This window comes from Trachemys scripta, chromosome 1 (assembly GCF_013100865.1).
Source record: "Trachemys scripta elegans isolate TJP31775 chromosome 1, CAS_Tse_1.0, whole genome shotgun sequence".
Lineage (NCBI taxonomy): Eukaryota > Metazoa > Chordata > Testudines > Emydidae > Trachemys > Trachemys scripta.
The window spans coordinates 124,897,688-124,916,623 of NC_048298.1; the positions used below are offsets into that span (position 1 = coordinate 124,897,688).

Below are 18,936 nucleotides of genomic sequence, written 5' to 3' on the forward strand. Positions count from 1 at the left end.
GCGCCAGCAATGGAGTGTAATATCTGCTGGCACCAAGCAGCTTAAAAGTACACTTTCATTTATCAGTAAGCGAGGTCTGACAGACTGATTTCCATGTAACTGTAAAATACATGGAAAATTCTTATTAATTTGCATTAATTATCAAACTAATGATAATATATCACGTAATGGAATTTTTCCTTTAGTTTCTGGTATCTATAGTAGTATATGTTCTGTAGTATGTTTTGTAGATGCAATCAAGTCTAGGTAATATGAGACACTACAAGCTGCCATTACCTCTTTGCAGAGAGGCAGGGTGACCCTTCTGGATTATTAATTATTATTATTGGTGGGAGTGGAGGAGGAGAAAATTATTGCCTCTATAGATCAGGCATCTTCACATTAGCAAAGCTCTGTGTGTACATACAAACACAGAGTTATATTTGGGATCTAGAACACAGGAAATTGTAAATTACAGTTCCCAGAGCAAATCTAATCCTTTGGTATAAATTGGTTCAACTGCAAATTCTATATTACCAAGTTTCATTTAATGCTTTAATACGTATGTAAGTAAGCAGGCTGGCTGAATTTTGGATTTATGGAAACTAGAATTTTAAGATTTTAAAATGCTATCATTAGGAAATAGAATTAAAATGTTCCATCAAAGTAGTTCTTTGCATATAAATCTACTGGCTTTTAAAAATATGAAAAAAAAACATGCATGTTCCTTTTAACATGCAATAGGATATGACAGATATACATATGGAGAACCACCTTTCTGTTTGAATCACTATGCAATTCAAACATGCAAAGCTACCGATATAAAGTGTAGTGAACCAGAATGTACACCTAGGGAAACCTATAGTCATGTTTACTCAAATGGGCTATGTGGTTTTTAAAAAGCTATACCTTTCCCTGCTCCCTCCAATTCAACAAGATTAATTTATTTCCATGTGCAGATATTCAGCTACAGACATCCTGATGCATAGGCAGGATAAATTACACACGGTGCACTTGAGAAAAATGCCCCGCTGTATATGGCTCTGATTCAGGAAGGGAGAGTGCCTAATTTTAAGCATGCATGTCAACGGGACTACTTATGTGCATGCTTAATGTTCAGCATTGAAGTGCCCTTGCTGACTTGAAGTCAATGTGCAGTGGACTTAAAACTTCATTTCTCAGTCAATTTCAAAGTATCAAAGCGCATAGTCCCTTATGTGGGATAGAGACAGCACAAGCCAGGTCTGGTTTGATGGAAAAGGAAGAGAGAGATTGTTCAGTCTCTCTGTCAAATCAGTCCTTGGCCTATCCACCAGGAATGTTCCAATAAGGATGCTAGTTGTGGTGATGTTAAGCAGATCAACATCTACTTAATGGGAACTTCCTTAATCTTAAATCAATTTAAGATTTCCACTTTAGATTCATGTAAATGATTGTAAATGTAGGTCTCAACTTTCCCACCAAATCCTCAACTGGTCTTCATCATCTGACAGTTTTCCTCCCATCATTAAAATAAAAGCAGCAGCAGCTTATTTAAGTACAGGCTGAGCACAGTGAGATACACAGTTCAAATATATTTGGTCAAATTCTGCATTGACTTATGTTCTCCCCTCCACCCCATCCCGCTATTGACTTCAATGGAGTTGTAGCTGGGTGAGAGTACAAAAACTGGGCACTACTGTCCAAAGACAGAGAGCTAATTCTTCTAAAACAAATCCCTCCAGTAGTCAAGTTTAACAAGCATATATTATCTGTAGAAAGTCCTTGTAAAAAGTCAATCCCAAAGAGACAGTCTGACTCTCCCCGTAAGAGGATACCACAGCTTAAGTTGAACCACCTCAGAGTTTTTCAAACAAACAAATTGGCACACTGAAGCATTCTGCAAGTAGAGACCATTGACATCGCAGTACAAGCACTTGGACTGAGATATAACAATGCAATATTCTTCTGAGTTCATTAGTGCAAGTTTCCACATGTGAACCCCACACGAAATGCTGCACATTTAAAAATGTAAACAATGTAGAAGTCTCAGTTCTGATCAGCACCCCAGCCTCTGCTCACCCTCTCTTCACATAAATGGATTGGATTTCCTTTTATAGCTCACAATATCTTCCAACATCCATCCTACTGGAGACTACAAGCAAGTTTCTTCACCTACAGGAAGAGTCAAAGGAATAGCTACCAAAATTCCTAGGTACCTAGAACAAAGCTCAAGTTATCAGCTGGGTTAATATTTATGCAAAAGTTAGTACACCTGACCCAATAGTCAATTCCAATCGTCTGAGGATCATTCCGATTTTTTTTAAAATAAATACTTTGCTCGAAAGGTATTATAAAGTAAAGATACTTCCTTGGGTATCTTCAATTATTAGAAAGGTACAGCGAGAACTCCAAACTTCATGGTTTCCCCTTAGAGCTGAAACCGAGAGAGGCTCCAACAGTCAAGCTGAAATGCAGCATGGGCAAGAATCACTCAAAACTTCATGAAAAGTATGGGATTTAAAACTAGAATGTTTTTAGCCTGCATCCCTTAATAGAAACTGACTGTAACAAAGCAGTAAACCCATCTGTCCCTTATGAAGAGTTATTACACCAATGTTGAGCCCCAGTACCTCAATGTAGGAGTCCCTCAGTATCCTTTGTGAGGAGAGGTAAGATTTAGGGTCTGATCTTTGGAGGGGCTCCTGAAACTCCCATTAAAAGTTAATGGGAATAGCAGATTGGTAACACATCCCAAGATCAGATCCATTGTGAGCTCCGCTAGTTCAGGCTGTTGAACGCAAACACTGCACAGGAGTCAGAAAGAGTTAAGAAGATCATATGTTGCCCTTTAGTTCATGCAAACTGTTTTTAAAATGAACTCATACTATCCCTTTCTAATTGCCAAAGGAGCTAAGGAGATACAAAAATACAGGATGCTAATATAAAATGATTTGGTTAAGAATATCTTAAAATTTGACATTCACAGTGGTTAATACTAAAGTATTAAATGCATGCCACGCAAAAGAGGAGGTATGTAGAAATCATACTGAGAAGACCGGCTTACCTAACACGAACACAGCATGAACAGTTAATACAGCAGGGGAAACATTTCTAATGATCAAAATTCCATGTCTTATAGATTGTGTCCCATCCCCCTGGCGACAATGTTTAAATGCTTTCTTACTAGGAAATAATATAAATATATATATAAATGATTTGTATACTGTGATATTAACTATACACTGAAAGTATTGCAAGGATACAGGATTCATTTACAGTAAAACTAGCAATTTATGGTTAAATTTATAGTTTATAAATATGTTGTCTATATTATATGTGGTATAAAAATATTTGACATTTTGTGGGCAACTAAATCAAAACAGTTTTTAAGAGACTAAAATGATTCAGGTCTATGCATATTACCATTGTCAATTACATGAGAATTGGGCTGACTTGGTACAAAATGGAATCCTACGGCATCCGCTGAATAAAGAAACCCAACACATAACATGCACTGCAAGACAAGGCTAATAAAAAACGTAGAGGATGAATTTTCATTAGCCCAATTCTAGAAGTACTTTAAACAAGGAAATCTGATTTAACAAAATGGCTCTGGGGGGGAAAGCAGAGGATGCCGGGGTGGAAAATGCCAAAACAATTAAAGACATTTTTAAAAGTGTACCCAACAAAATTATTGAACTGCCAGCAATGGAGAAAGTTTTAAAACGGGGGGAGTGATGCAAATGTAGGCAAAAAAAATGCAGATGCATTTTAATTTTTAAAAAGTGTGTGACAATATATTCTAATATTTTATTATATTTGTACACACACATATATAATAAAATACTATAACATATCTATTCGTTGCTACGATTGCTGTATTCCTGTAGAAAACATAAAGCCCTTTGTGTATGGTTAATATCTGTCCTGACTGTTTCTTCAAGTTTAACTTTCATTGCTGGCCCTCCATAGTTAATGTAGAGGTTATTTGGCTACTTCCAAGTATCTATGGTATGCTGCTCTGAGACGGACTTCTTTTTTTATTATTTTTAAAACTTTTTTGGTATTGACGAACCCCACACTTTGCCTCACTGGACAGTGACGCGTCCTGGTCCTTCCATTTTCTCATGTGCTCGGTCACTTCACTGGATTAAGGCATGTTTTTTTGTTCCATTTGCAAAAATAAAAATTTTGTACAAATTTCTATTCTTTTATACAAAAATTTCTTCTTATGGCACAAGCAGCAGATGCTGTTTAAGAAAATATATAAATATCCTTTTTTCTTCTGTACAAATATCTCCAGTATTCCCCACCCCATTTCATAACTTTTAACTGTACACTGTCCTGCCTCCTCCCTCTCCAATAGCTCCCTCCCCCCTCCCTGGTATGGACAATTTGTATTTACACTTTCGTAGTGGAGGCAGTTAAGGAAGGGGGTGGAGGGGCCCTCATGAGGAGTCCGTGCAGGGGGATGGAGGCGGCGGGTAGAGGTGATGGGAATAGCTCCGTTCTGTGTATGGGGAGGGCGGACAACTTTCATAGTTCTCCTCCGCCGAGAGGTACTGGCTCCTTGGCGTCGGTGGAGGGGGCACAGGCTCGGAATCATAGTTCAAGTCACTGGTGTAGCCCTTAGTCACTGCTGTCGTGACCCGCCGGCTGGGGGCGTAGTCGCTGTCACAAACGTCCGTGCTGCAAGGCGTGGTGGGAGGTGCAAAATGCCGGTAGCTGTATGGCCTGTAGCTATGTAAGGAAATTCAGAGGAAAGATGTCAGCGCTTAAATAGAAACTATAAGCCAAAGACTCAGATAACAGGACACAGGCCAGATGTATTGCCTCATGAAGGGAATACTCATTAGCAGAGCTGTGATTTTTCAGAGTGCCGGCAGCTCCAAAACAAGGCCAGCCCCTTTCTCCTCCCTCCCCCCCGCAAAATTCCAACCCATCTGTCTGGGGACAACCACCCCAAACATTTTCAGAATTTTCACAAATGGAAAAGTTGGAAATTAAATTTATTTCATGTCAAAAGAAATGCTTTGTTTCACTTTTGGACATCTTTACTTTTCTTGTAAAGCTACATTAACAAGGGGACTTAATGTGCAATTCACAAACCCAATGAGGAGGGGCTGGTGATGAAGGTACAGCTGGTGGCGCCCCAGCTTATACCCAGTAGCCTAGTGGTTAGGGCAGTCACCTGGAATGTGGAAGAGCCAGGTTCCAATCCCTGCTCTGGAGCAGGGTCTGGAACCCACGTCTCCCCTCCCTCTCCTCCTTGTTTTTGTGAATGGTGTCTAAGTCCCCTAGTGAATCTAGGCAAAAAAATTGAAATGTTTCTTTTCAGGAATGTCAAAATAAACAGTTCTGACATGTCTTAATTTTTTTTTCTTCAACTGAAACCATTTGCCAAAATCGGCATCAATTCGTTAAATGTTTCAGTTGACTTGAGTCTGCATTTCTCAGTAAAAAATTTCAATCAAAATATGTTGCCCAGCTCTACTAATTAGACATCACCTTGGGCTAGACATCACAAAACCTCAACCCTGGTCAAACTGGTACAAAAGGGGTGGGATTTGGGGGGGTTTTAGAGGTTGGGGGAAAACAGAGTGTGTGGAGTAGATGTTCTATTTCCAGTAGCCTCTGCTGATTAATTCGGCACTGGATCAGAGTCCACAGACAGAAAAGCTAGCTCATGTGACTGTTTTACTGCAGCCAGGAGAAACATCTCCCTGAGCAGCTAACATAGCAGCACATAGGAACTGCAGCTATCAAAAAGCAGTTCTGTAGTGGGTGCAAGAAAAAAATCAAGTTGCACATATAGAGGAGAGCGACTTCTATTGCCCAAGACACTGAGGCTGTAGCAGCCACAATTGCCAGTGCCTCTGCTCCAAAATCAGAATGCCAATTCCTCTAGGTCAGTGGTTCTCAACCTTTCCAGACGATTGTATTCCTTTCAGGAGTCTGATTGGTCTTGCATACTCCCAAGTTTCACCTCACTTAAAAACAGACCAAAAAAATACAAAAGTATGACAGCATATTACTGAAAAATTGCTTCATTTCTCATTTTCTCTGTCTGAAATTTTAGTTTGTACTGACTTCGTTGGTGCATTTTATGTAGCCTATTATAAAACTAGGCAAATATCTAGATGAGTTGATGTATCCGCTGGAAGATCTCTGCGCACCCCCAGTGGTACACATACCCCTGGTTGAGAACCACTGCTCTAGGTCAATGTCAGAATGTGAGGAAAGACAAGATGACCAGAAGCAGCAATAGGATATATTTTTGACTGGGAGAGAGAGTTCTAGAAATATCAAACCCAGCGCCACACGCTTAGTATCATTAATGAGATTCAAATGTCACATCAGTTAACAATGATCAGAGTTATCCAAGCCGGTGCCAAGCTTTGATGTTGGTTTGCTTTTTAAGTTGCCAGTCCCTTTTATAGACTTTTCATAATGCCTGAAGGGACCACTATGAACATCTAGTCTGACTTTCCATAGAACCCTGGCCATATCTTCTGTTAAAGGAGAATAGATGATTTTTGAGCCCCAATAACTTCATTATCCACAAGCCCATTAGGAAGAACTTGTATATCTCTATCAAAAACAACTCCCTCTGGTAGTCGACCAGTGCTGCTTCTGTGTCTGGGGTGGAGGGCACGCCCTATAGCCTTGGAAAGGTGCTCCTTTTCTTTCATTTGTGGTAAAAACCCAAATAAATTAAAACAAAATCATTACAGCAAAGAGACTAAACATTCATCTTCGAGGGAAGGGACAGTGTGCATTAACATTACATTAAATAAAAACAATGGGCAAAAGCTTACAAGTCTATAAACAACAGTGAAATAGGCCTTTAAAAAAGGAAATATGTAAAAGTTTAACAGTGAACCCCACCCCAGCCCTCCCCCCAAAAGAAAACAAATAGGAAAAGGGTTAAAAAAGGATTTAAAAATGTAAATATAGATACATATAAAGAAAATCAGAAACTCCTCATTGTGGAATCAGAAATAATTATGTTAAGCACTAGCTAGGCTATGTAGCAACGTTATCTATGCAACTTTAGACTCTCTTCTTTCTTTTTCCTTTCCTAGGATCTGCTTGTCATCTCTCTCAAGATGGCAAGGCCCAAATGATATATTGTGTGCCAAACAAATTATTCGTGCAGGAAATTTAAAATAGCATAAGACATTCTTCTAGAGTGAATGGTTCTCTCACTATCTTTCTGGTGTAAATTATTTTCAGTAATAAAAGTAATGAGACACCAAGCTTATGCAAAACTTAAATAAGTTTTGGACAAAAACTGAGTGATGACCCTCAATGATACACATTTGAGAGGAATGCTGCTAACATATTTGCTGCATTCTGTCTTAAATTTTTGGCCCCAATCCTTCAGACACTTATGCACATGCTTCAATGGGACTATCTTTTCAGGGCCAACATACCAGGCAGATTGGACCTGGGGTAAAGATCTGCCAACTGAATGCTGAAGGCATCTCACAGTCCAAGTATGACTTCCCGGAGAAAATGGTGAAGACCAACATCCATGTTCTCACCCATGTCGCAAATGAAGAAAAGACCCCTTGCTACAAAATCTATGGCTATAAACTCATAGCCAGCAATTACCACCCAAAATGGGGCCTGGCAATTTATATCAAGCAGGAGATCAACAAATATGTGGTTCTACCTCCTACAGTCCACAAAGGAACAATTACCATCTCCGTGCGCATCGGCAAGCTAACCATCATTAATGTATATAAACAGCCTGGTACACCATGCCTTAACCAACTCTGCAGAATGTGCAGGACCCTGCTTATTTGTGGGCAACTTTAACAGTCACTACACACAATAAGGTTTTGCTGCAAACAATCTTCCAGGCGAAGAACTGACAAACTGGATTTCAGCAAATGATATACGCCTCCTTTTTGATGCGAAACAGCAGGTCCCTTTCCAGTCTGCAAGATGGGGCAGAGGATATTGCCCTGACCTGACGTTCATCTCTAAAGATGATAGATACAGGGCACACCAACACCCATGTCATGAATCGTCCTCAATGACTTCCTGAACACTCAGGACAGACGCATAATGGAATTCAAATCCCAGTTCTCTACTCAAAACCAGTGCCAGGCTGGAACTTAAAAAAAAAAAAAAAAAAAAAAAAAAGCAGACTGGGCCACTTTCACTATGATTGTGGAAAACACCATTTCCCGCATTCCCCCCTTCTGACCATTTTACTGCACTCCTAATCTCTGCCACAAAGAACAACATTCTCCGGGGATACAGGTATACTCCCAGCTCCTCCACAAATACGATGAGCGTAAAGACCCAAAAACTGGAGAAGCCCTCCTGGCGTCACGGGCTGCAGCAAGGCAGAAATGGTGGCTTGAATGTGTAGAAGGTCTAAACTTCACATGCTGGAGCAGACATGCCTGGAACGCTTGTGGGCTGCAAATCCCACACCTACTATTAGGCCACAGGTGAAAGCCAATGCCATCGCTGCTAACTGTTTGTGGACTTCAAAACAGCCAGCAAACAGACCGTAGTGCAGACAAGTCCAGCATCAGCTTCAGCAGGTGATGTCCACAGGTGTGCCATTGTCCCAATGGTCTGGGCCATTCAGAAGTAAGGAGATCGATACAGCCAGTGAAGCCACAAAACTGGGAAAAGCAGCAGGAAAAGATGGTATCTATCCTGTGTTATATAACGTGGATCCATTGGCATGGAAATGGATGATGCAGCTTTTCACCAACATCCTGGAGACCGGTGAAATCCCCCGAGTGTGGAGAGAAGCCACGGTCATTTCTTAAAGCCTCTACTGTGACTTTCTGTATTAGCAAACATGGAACTTCCAGCTGTCCATCGAGATACAGCCACGGCACGTGAACTTACATGCACCAAAGCCTACCCAGAACTTCCCATTCAGCAGGTTATGGATAACATATTCTAACACCACCTGAAATCGCGAAAACCACTGTGGACCACCCGTGACCATCTCTTGTCTCTGGATCCAGCCAGGGAATGGCAAAGTGTCTGGACCTCATCTACCATTCCAAACAAACACAGTAATACTGACCCAACAAGCCGCCCTCTCAGTTTGACCCACCTTGCAAACTTTGGACCACACTGAACTGCATCCAAACAACCCACGGAAGACGTGGCTACTGGATTAACAAAGACTCCCCGTCATGCGACTGTGCTGAGAACATCCAAAGCATCCACCGCATCATAGCGCAGCCCCCCAAATATGGATTCAAAGGTAAACTGGATGATATCCATAACATCATGGGGGCAGAGGGGGGTTGAAATAGCTTAAGGACCTACAACTGCATCTATAGAATGTTGCTCTGCAGATGGCATGTGCGAGACATAGAGAGTGGAACTATGCATGTGATTAAAATTAAGCATCTGTATAACTGTTTGCAGGATCAGGGCCTTAGATTGTAAACTCTAGGGCGAGGATGGTCTTTTATTCTATGTTTGTACAGCAATTAGTACAATGAGGCTTTGATCCAGATTGAGGCTATTGTACTAATAAATTACCTGTAGGATCTATGAGTGGAAGGACTGTTTGAAGAATAACCGAATTCCATGGTGTAATGTGAGCGTTCAGTAGCTGGTGATGGCGGAGGATTCAAAATCTAAAAAAAAAAAGCATCTTTTTAAAACAGCCACAATAAAATTAAAGGGGAAGAAAAAATTAAATGCAGCCATGACGATATTCCTACCCAATATTAAAGAAAATACTAGTTCGCCGTTTACACCTTTCTTTCTTGTTAAGGCAAAGCTCAGTGCTGCACCGAGACAAAGCCATGGCCCCTTCCCCAGTGTAAATTCCTCTCTATAATCTCAACATCCTGTGAACCTCGCTTGTATTCATGTCCATCTAAGCTATCACTAAGCTTTCCTCCTAAGGAGGGGACTACTGTTGCTATTTTGAAGCACTTAGTGCTGAAAAGTAAACCCAAACCAGGCAATTCAATACTAGATTGTCATCAGGTATACTGCTATCCCAGGCAAACTGGCTGATGACTGCCACAACCAGGTCATAGTCACCAGATACTGTGCTGATTCCAGTGTTGTTATTTTGCTGCCCCTTGTTCTTTTTATAACTGAACAGATTCTGGCTCTTAGAGGAAAGAGGATATTTCAACGGTAGTGAAATAAATATCCTAGGGGGAGTACATTATGAGGCCTCTGACATCATGGTCAGCAGTTGAAATTCAGCCCACATTGACGATAATTCAATTTATTATCACCTTGTTTTGTGGGTTATAGATAAAGTAGTTGGTAGTATTAGTTGCTACTGGAGGCAAGATTACTTAGGGTACGTCTATACTTACTTCCTGGTCCGGATGTAAGCGATCTATCTTCTGGGATCGATCCCGGAAGTGCTTGCCATTGATGCCGGTACTCCAGCTCAGCGAGAGGAGTATGCGGCATCGATGGGGGAGCCTGCCTGCCGCGTCTGGACCCGCGGTAAGTTCGGACTAAGGTACTTCGAATTCAGCTACGTTAATAACGTAGCTGAATTTGTGTACCTTCGTCCGAAGTGGGGGGTTAGCGTGGACCAGGCCTTAGAATCTAGACTGTAAACTCTTTTGGGCATGAACTGTCTTTTTGTTCTGTGTTTGTACAGCCACTAACTAACACAATGGGGTCCTGGACCATGACTGCTGCTCCTAGGCGCTATGTTAATATAAATAACAACAACGTGTTTAATAGCATGAAAGCCACCATGGCAATTGGTTCTCCTGCAAGGACTGTGGATAGTAGACTCCCCTTTAGTGATGATCCCTCCATGCCAAGTTGGAGGTGCCTCAGTGGGGTCAAAGGGGAGAAGTTTTCTCTGCCAATGCTGTACCTGTTCTATAGTTTGGGGCTTTTACAGTCTCTAGGACAATCAGTCCAACACCTTTCACAGCACGAAATCCATTAACTTTTTTAGTTTAGCAAGACATTCCTCTGCAGCTTTGGAAGAGGGCATGCTGTACACACACACGTCCTTCCAATTCACCCACTCCATATTCAACCAAACAGATTTGTTAGACTAGAAATCTAAAACAAAACCCTTGTCAAACAGCTAACCCCAGACATGCACGCTGCTACTGGACTGAAAGATACCCACGCCTGGAAGTGAGACTTACTGGAGGGAAGTAAGTGCCCTTGGTACTCGAAGAACTACTGGAGGATGCCCCTGTGACATGGGCTCTGTCGTAGGGAGGCCCGCTACTTCCGGCCATAATGCTGAGGGAGCTGATCACAGATTTACGTGACATTCCTAAAGAAAACGACAGACACTATGTATATCAATATTAAAATCTTTAAAGCAAAACTGAAGAAGGGATGGGGGTTAAGGCTAAAATATCTCTACAGGATACAGGCACTATAAACACGACTCAAAAAAAAAAAAAAAAAGTTGTCTGCATTAAACAATCCTAGTTTCCTTGATGGAAAAGCAAAACGAAGTTACTCAGGGGATAAACATGCTGGCTTAACGTTCTAGCCACTGAACTCAGGAACCTGGCATGGGGCTGCACGAAAGCCTGTGCAAAGAGAAAAGGATTCCTTTCACTTGAATGGCTTTGAAAGGCTTAAGAGAGAAGGCACTTCAGCACTCTCTCTATACTCAAGAATAAAACATTAAACTGATTTTGCCTGTCACATGCGTGCAAGAGGAAAGAGGTTTTGTTCTTTCTTTTCCACATAGTGAGTTTTTGCAACAAAGTGAAAGGAGACTAGGAGGGAGGCCTGGCAGAAGGGGAAGACGCATGTGAATGCATTCCGGACTACAGCAAAAATTATGTTCAAAGCTCCCTCTCATGAAAAGCAGCTTATCACAGGAAGGCAAAAGGGGCTGATGCATTGATATAATGCCATAACAGGCTTGCAAAAAGCATTTACAGGCACCTCTTTTGTTCCAGTTGGATCAGAATAAAGCAGCAAGAATATGGATTTTATTAAAAAGACTTGGCACTGACTAACGAAAGCTCATTATTTGTAAAGAAACACATACAGGAGTCATGCACATTAATTAAGACTAAGTGCACTTTTGTGACCTAGCCTTAGTTTCGTATATCATCAGCTAGATAAGGTTACAACTTCCGGCTGCTGTTTGCACAATGCTGTTTAAGAGGGTTTACAGAAATGAGGCCATAATTACTTCTGGTCATTAAAGATCCCACAGAACTCTCCACAAGCACACAATACAGGGCATTTGTCCCTGGGACAGGGCAATTCCCAGTCAACATGAGTGACTATATTCCGTCTAAATGCCTGTTGATTTAATTCTCTATTTCCTGAGCCTACAGAATTGTAGAATTGTTGGTGTCATTACACTGGCCCAAGAGGATGAATTTCAGTAGTAAAAGAAGTGATCCCTAGGTATGTGTATATACAGTTACTGGTAGTTCTGCTGCTTGTGGATGACACTGTTAGAAATCAAACAACAATCAAGTAATACAATTTAGAGGGTTCAATCCTGTCTTCCGAGGGGCAGGTTCCCAGAATTATGTATCTGGTACAAACACCTACTTTGCTGGTGAGCATGCACAAGAGCTTGCATTATAACTATATAGTGTCATTAAGAGGCAGGATAAGGAGACCAATGTGGTTTTAAAATGCTTAGACATATTGTTACTTACCTGGGAGAGACCCTGACAGAGAGCTTGGGTGAGGCACATAACCAAGTGGTACGGAGGCTGGTCCATGCACCACATAGTCATTAGTCATTGTTTCCCCATCCCCCTTCATGCGTGGGCACAGCACCCTCTGGCAGATAAAGTACATTGCTCCAACCACAAAAACGGTGAGGATCACTCCAATGATTGAGCCTATGGTATTGTTGGCTTGTGGTGCTGGCTCCTCTGTTGTGTCTAAATGAGGAGAGGGAAATCAGATTCTGTAACTTTCACTGTTAGGTCCAACAATTTCAGACGTGCTAAGATTAGCATGCATGCCACTCTCTCCAAAAGAAAAACTGGAAGCCTATGCTACTGAGCTTCCAAGCCACTTACGATAGCCTTCTAATTAAACATGCAGCGTGAACAAACGCCCACTTGGCACTAGGATGACATTTTTATCTGCAATTAAAGACAGCTACTTTTCACATTTGACCTAAGTAGCATATGAACCTAGGGCAAAAGCCAGTGTTCTAATACCATTAACTCCACCTCCTCTGCTGTCTAGGGGTTTATTATTCATGGCCCAGCATTCATTGATGCTAAATAGGAGAACCATGGAAGCAATGATCAACTGCGTCTGGTGGCATTTCCAAAGACACCTAACCTGCCCCATGTGCACTTCCAACTGATGGTAAGAGCTACACCTGATCATCTGTCCTAGAAGTATCATCTCTGCAAGGCAGTGTCACCCTGAATTGTTATTACAAGCCCATCAGCAGTCAGACATGGATGCCATTCCTGAAGGCACTGAACTGTAAGCAGTGATATTTCTCAGAACAATGGACAACAACCTGACTATGCCTTGAGAATCTGGGAAGACGAGCAATAGCACTATTCTATTCAGTGTCTTATATCACGCATATCTCCATGGTATCTAAGTGGCTACTTTTCAATCCACATATCCTTGTTCCCTGAAGTCTGCACCAACCCTTTAGCCAATCTCTTTGGCTCCCATATCTAATGAATCTACAGAGATGAGAAAATAAGACCCTGTCCACATTAGAAACAGAACAGAACTAGCTACAACCTTATCCCAGTGCACACATTGACCTAACTTCCCTCCTCCCTCATTACAAACAATAGAGAAGACAGGAAATGGGCTCAGGTCAGTGTTATGTGCACATTTGTGATAGTGTCTTCTGCCGTCTGGCCCATAGGGAGGATAAGGCACCTACTATTACTGCCAACAAAGGGAGATCTCACTTATCTCTGAAGTAGATTCAGGAGCTAAAGAATTAGGGGTCAATTCTGGGTTTACATGTGTGTGTTTTTATTCATTAACTGTGTCTGTTATGTGCAGTACATCAATTGGTTATAACAGGTGAGGAGATTTCCGATTTAAAATTTCTAATAACGTAACAATGATGCCAGTGAACTTTAAGGCTGAAATCTACTCTGGCCTGTAGTTTTTTTTCTAGGGACCTGGAGCCTTTCAAGGCAGGCAGGCCCAAAGGATATTATATTCCATAAACCATAATCTGCAACTATAAACCAAGCAGAGAATTACATAGGCTTTAGGCACAAAGGAAACTTTTTAGCATATTTCTATGTGCAGAGATAGGAGCACTCTTAAGTTTCTTAAAGTACCTCTTGTGAATTCTATGGCTGAAGCAGAGCAGAATGGTTACGACAGCCTCAGGCCATTTTGAAGAGATTCTTATAGTACAGAAGAATGCTTCCCTCCATGTATACAAACATTATTAAGCAAGATTTCCAAAGAATTTTTAAAATGTTTAAAATATAAGGGGCAGAATTTAACTGTTTTGAATCTGAGACACTTATCAGAATAATAGATTTTTCACTCCAAAAAGAGCTACATGTCAATTAGCTTCCTATGATCCCCATGTATTAATTATTGGCAACAGGTGAGGCAGGAACACCCACCTTAAAATTAATGCATGTGGTTTTAATACTGAGAGCGAATCCTAACTCACTGAGGAGTGAAACAACCATCTTCACTTGCTGCAACCATGTCTCTGATCTCAGATTTTACACTTACAGCATCCTTGCTCATCTGAGCTGTCACTGCAGTCCAAGTTGTGATCACATTTCTTGTTTTTCCCAATGCACTGGCCACTGGTGCAGCGGAATTGATCGGTTAAACAAAGCACTGGAGGGGAGAAAAATGTCCAGAAATGTTCAATGTCAGATATTCACGAAAACAAAGACAGGTGATCAGGTTCTGTAGGAGGGTAATACACTGATGACCTGAGAATGTTATTTCCTATTTGCAGGTTACTAAATATGGTATCTTGGGCTGAATGAACTCAGAGGCAGAAGGCCATGGTGTTTATAGGAAATAAACCCAGAATACAATTAACAGGAAGCACACAAGTTATAATTACTATTAACTTTAGCCATTAAATATTTGAATTTTGAACGAGAGAAAATAATTAAGTTACAAAAACTTATCAAGCTGCTAAAAGATAGTTACTTCTTTTCGAAGAGGTCACAAATTCCTTCCAACACTCTCAACAGACCCTTACTCTTCCTAACATTTCTTTCTACTGTGTATGGTCATTGTATGGTTATCTAGAAATCTAAATAGAACAGTAATTATTCAAATACCTGCACTCTGGGTAATAATGGCTGTCAACTGATAAGATTACATTTCATATACGGTATGGTTGTGAAAACACTGTACAGTGATTATGTAAATAACAATCAATAAGAGTGCAAGGAATTGTAGGACTAGGGTGACAGAATGACAATATCTTGGCATATCCCGAACAAACCTCAGAGAATTAAAATAAACTTAATTCAATAAAGTTAAACCTTATTGAATTAGAGTTAATTCCTTTGGGGTACATTGTATTAAAAATGCAATAATGTATGTGCTATTGTAGAACTGAATGTATCTTCTCTAGTGGGGGGGGAGGCGATGCGAGCGAACGTCCTCTGTTATCAGCTTTGAAAGCCGTTGGGGGAGATATGCATACACTAGTTCATATTGGACTCTCAGGACCAACAGACAAAGAAAAGACTTTTGGATTTTAAAAAAACAAAACAAAACAACGGCTGACTCCGGGGCCTTCTTCCTGATCCAGCAAATGGACAGGACTCCTGGTTCATGGAGGGCCCCAATCCTCAAGGGAGGATTGGCAGGCCTTGGCCTACTGAGGCCTCATAAACCTGTGTGGTTGGTTCTGAAATGAAGCTCTGATGAAATTGTAACCACAAGGAAACCCCTAGGGTGGGGTGATGCCTGGTAAGCTTATTAGCCTGTATGCAGGCTCTTTTATTGTTTTTAATAGGATTTCTCTGTAACGCTTTTTACCTTACGAATAAAGTAAGCTCGCTTAGATACAGCTATGTGATAACTTAAATCTGTAGCAATCACTCCGCTATCTGCCTCTGAAGAGGAAGCAAGCAGATTGTCCTTGCTGGAAATATATATAGCAAAGGCAGGGAACTGTGCAGCCTGAAAACACGCCAGGCAGAATGGAGTAAGACGTGGGTCTCTGCCCAGAAAGGCGACATCTAGGGAGCTGGAAGTTAAGAGTTGGGTGCCCTTGCTGAACCACTGAGGGGAAATACAGGTACAGCTGCCCTGAACAGTGACATATCGGAAATAATATTCTTATTTTCATTAGTAACCAGTGAGCTTTCTTTCTCATACTAATCAGACAGGACAACGCCATATCAGTATGACTTTTTTAAACCATCTGAAACTTTGCAGCCAGAAGTTTCTCATCCTAGAAACAAGTTATCAACAGAATCAGAATTTAATGATGTGAAAGACTGAATCACTTTGGCAGTACTGGTAGTGGATATGGAGACTTTCATTCCAAATCAGTCAGCTTGTTGAAATCTGGCCTAGGTCATTAGTTTCCTAAATCATTCCCAACTGAATGCTGGCTTAGGGCCTGTATTCTCAGCCCTCGTAATAGCAACTGACTTTAAAAGCAGTCCCTTTAGATTCAGAAGTTTTTAAAGGCCTCAGAAGAGGAAACTGATTGAATGGATGTGGAAAAATGGCTATCCCCTCACGCTCAGAAGTAGCCCCTCCAGGCCAAGGCTGAGACATACTGGCAGGGCAGTCAGATGGAGGAGGACGGCTTACCAGTGTTACACTTGTTTTACTGACACAGGACTTCAGATTCCAAGCAACTGCTAACCAACATGAAAATTCATTTAATTTAGAGAAAAAAAACCTCTAAGACTACAAAAATTGGAGGCTGTTCACATTTGGTTACTCCCCATAACCATCTCTGCATGCTGCCTTTTGTTGGAGTTTGCAGGTGGAGGACATCTCTCTCATCCGTCTGCATTCTCACTCATCCACACCCACACCCACTTTAAATTCCATTGTAGTCAGATATTATATAATAAATGAATATGAATCTAGTTTTCCCACAGTTTCCATTAGTCAGTAAGAGGTATTCGAACAGCTATCTCAGCATACAATTAAACCAAAACTAAGACCAATGCGTTGAGATTTTTAGAGCTTGAAATAAAATAATATCTCATTCTTAAATAGCATCAGTAGATTGCAAAGTGCTTTACAAAGGAGGTCAGTTTCGTTATCCCCATTTTACAGTTGGGGAAACTGAGACAGAGGTGGAATGACTTGCCCAAGCTCACACAGCAAACAAGTGGCAAAGCTGGGAATTGTATCAAGACCCTCTGGCTCCTAATCTAGTGCTCTATCAACCAGGAGCCAGGTATTTAGGTTGATAGAGCACTCAGGATAGTGCCTAATTCCAAGCATCCACTATACCTTCACAGTTCTTCTCATCTGAGTTGTCCTGGCAATTTGCCTCTCCATTGCACCGGAGGGTGCTGTCTATGCACTGTCCGCTTTCACACTGGAACTGGGAGTCTGAACAGACAGGGCAGTTCTTTTCATCACTATGGTCTTCGCATTCAGTGAATCCATCACAGCGCCAGGCCACTGGGATGCAGTCAATCTCCCCCGTGAAACAGGTGAACTGCTGAGGGGAGCATGTTGGGGGTTCTTTGAAAAAAAAAAAAAAAAAAAAAGCAAAAACAAACCCAAAGGAACACATCATTAATCCCTATTTACAAGCAGCACATCTTAAAGGAGAGAGGTAGGAGAACCCAACTATTTGACAAACATACCCCAGGCAAGGTATTTCCCACCCCTCAGTGATTTGAACAGCTCTGAGCTTCATATGCCAGAGTGCAGGCTCATGTAAATGGAGTACAATCTGGAACGAAGAGAGGATGAAGAAACATATGCATGCAAAATTCAAAGGACAATACTCCACCCTCTCCGCCCTTTCCAACAGCACAGTATACCCTTCCCTTGTACTTCATTAAGTCTTCAAAGGTTTTCACTTGAAGTCAACACGCGAAGAGTGTTTCTCTTCCTTTTTTCCCCCCTTTCCCGCAATCTGACTGTGTACACAAAAAATGGCTCGCTTTCTTTTTAATGTTCAACAATAATTGTATAGAAAACATTAAAAGGATATAATGTGCTGCAGATGGACGTGCTGTGACTCAATGTCTAGTTATGTGCCCTCTATAACTGTGTTCAGTCAAACTTGTTTTAAAAAGACAAAAAAATTGCTCCATTATGTCAACTCCTGCTATCTCTACACAGCTGTTAGCAGTTATTTAACATTTACTACAGTAACTGTTAATCTTATGTAGTAAGCCTGCCTTTTTTTTTTTTTTTTTTTTTTTTTTTTTTTTTAAACTAAGAGGCCCTTTTTTGGCCTAACATTAAGTTTGCACTCAGAAAATATCTGGATTATGTTAGTTCTTTTTCCACTGGGTGACCACATGTCGCCTTGCTGGCTACAGCAAATCCACTCAAAATGTCAACAGAAAGAGAATGAAGCTCCTGAGCTCTCCTCTCCTTCCTGGAACCAGCAGGGCCTGGCCAGAGAGGCAGCATCTTGCATTGCTCTATGACGACTCCCCGGCAGCTGCAGTTTGGAATGGTGTGCATGGGATGATTTTGAAGACGGAAATGAAAAGGAAGAAGGAAGGATAGATGGTATACAAAGCAGAAGATCCCAGAATCAGAAAAATCTACAACAATTTGGGGAAGCAATTTGCTATTTTAAAAATTCAGTGCAAGAACTGTTGATCCTCCGCCTCTTGCTTTCAATCTGTGTGTGTGTGAATTTAGCAGAGGCAAGAAGTTGACAAATCAACATCCCAGAGACTGAAGTCCTCTGTTTAGCCACAGATCAGGTACAACGAAGGCAAGAGAAGTTCCAGTTCCCTTCACGTATTCTGCCTAAATTCTCATCTAGAAGAGCCACCACCTCATGGGTGAGTCAGTCCTTGGCCGTTGGTATGTTGAGAATACTGCCAAGGATGCTAATTACTC

General features: G+C 41.2%; 1 protein-coding gene across 2 annotated transcripts in view; it reads right to left on the bottom strand.

Annotated features, from left to right (window-relative positions):
• Positions 1 to 2,324: 2,324 nt before the first annotated feature.
• LRP6 (LDL receptor related protein 6) overlaps positions 2,325 to 18,936 on the bottom strand; it is a 202,185-nt gene continuing 185,573 nt past the window's right edge. For both annotated transcript variants that reach the window (XM_034784364.1, XM_034784371.1), the window contains 6 exons: positions 17,353 to 17,589; positions 14,632 to 14,742; positions 12,594 to 12,824; positions 11,097 to 11,230; positions 9,493 to 9,590; positions 2,325 to 4,701 (listed from right to left, as the gene is read on the bottom strand). In XM_034784364.1, the coding sequence (XP_034640255.1) occupies positions 4,410 to 4,701; positions 9,493 to 9,590; positions 11,097 to 11,230; positions 12,594 to 12,824; positions 14,632 to 14,742; positions 17,353 to 17,589 (1,103 nt within the window). In that variant the 3' untranslated portion in view covers positions 2,325 to 4,409. The remainder of the gene's footprint in view (positions 4,702 to 9,492; positions 9,591 to 11,096; positions 11,231 to 12,593; positions 12,825 to 14,631; positions 14,743 to 17,352; positions 17,590 to 18,936) is intronic.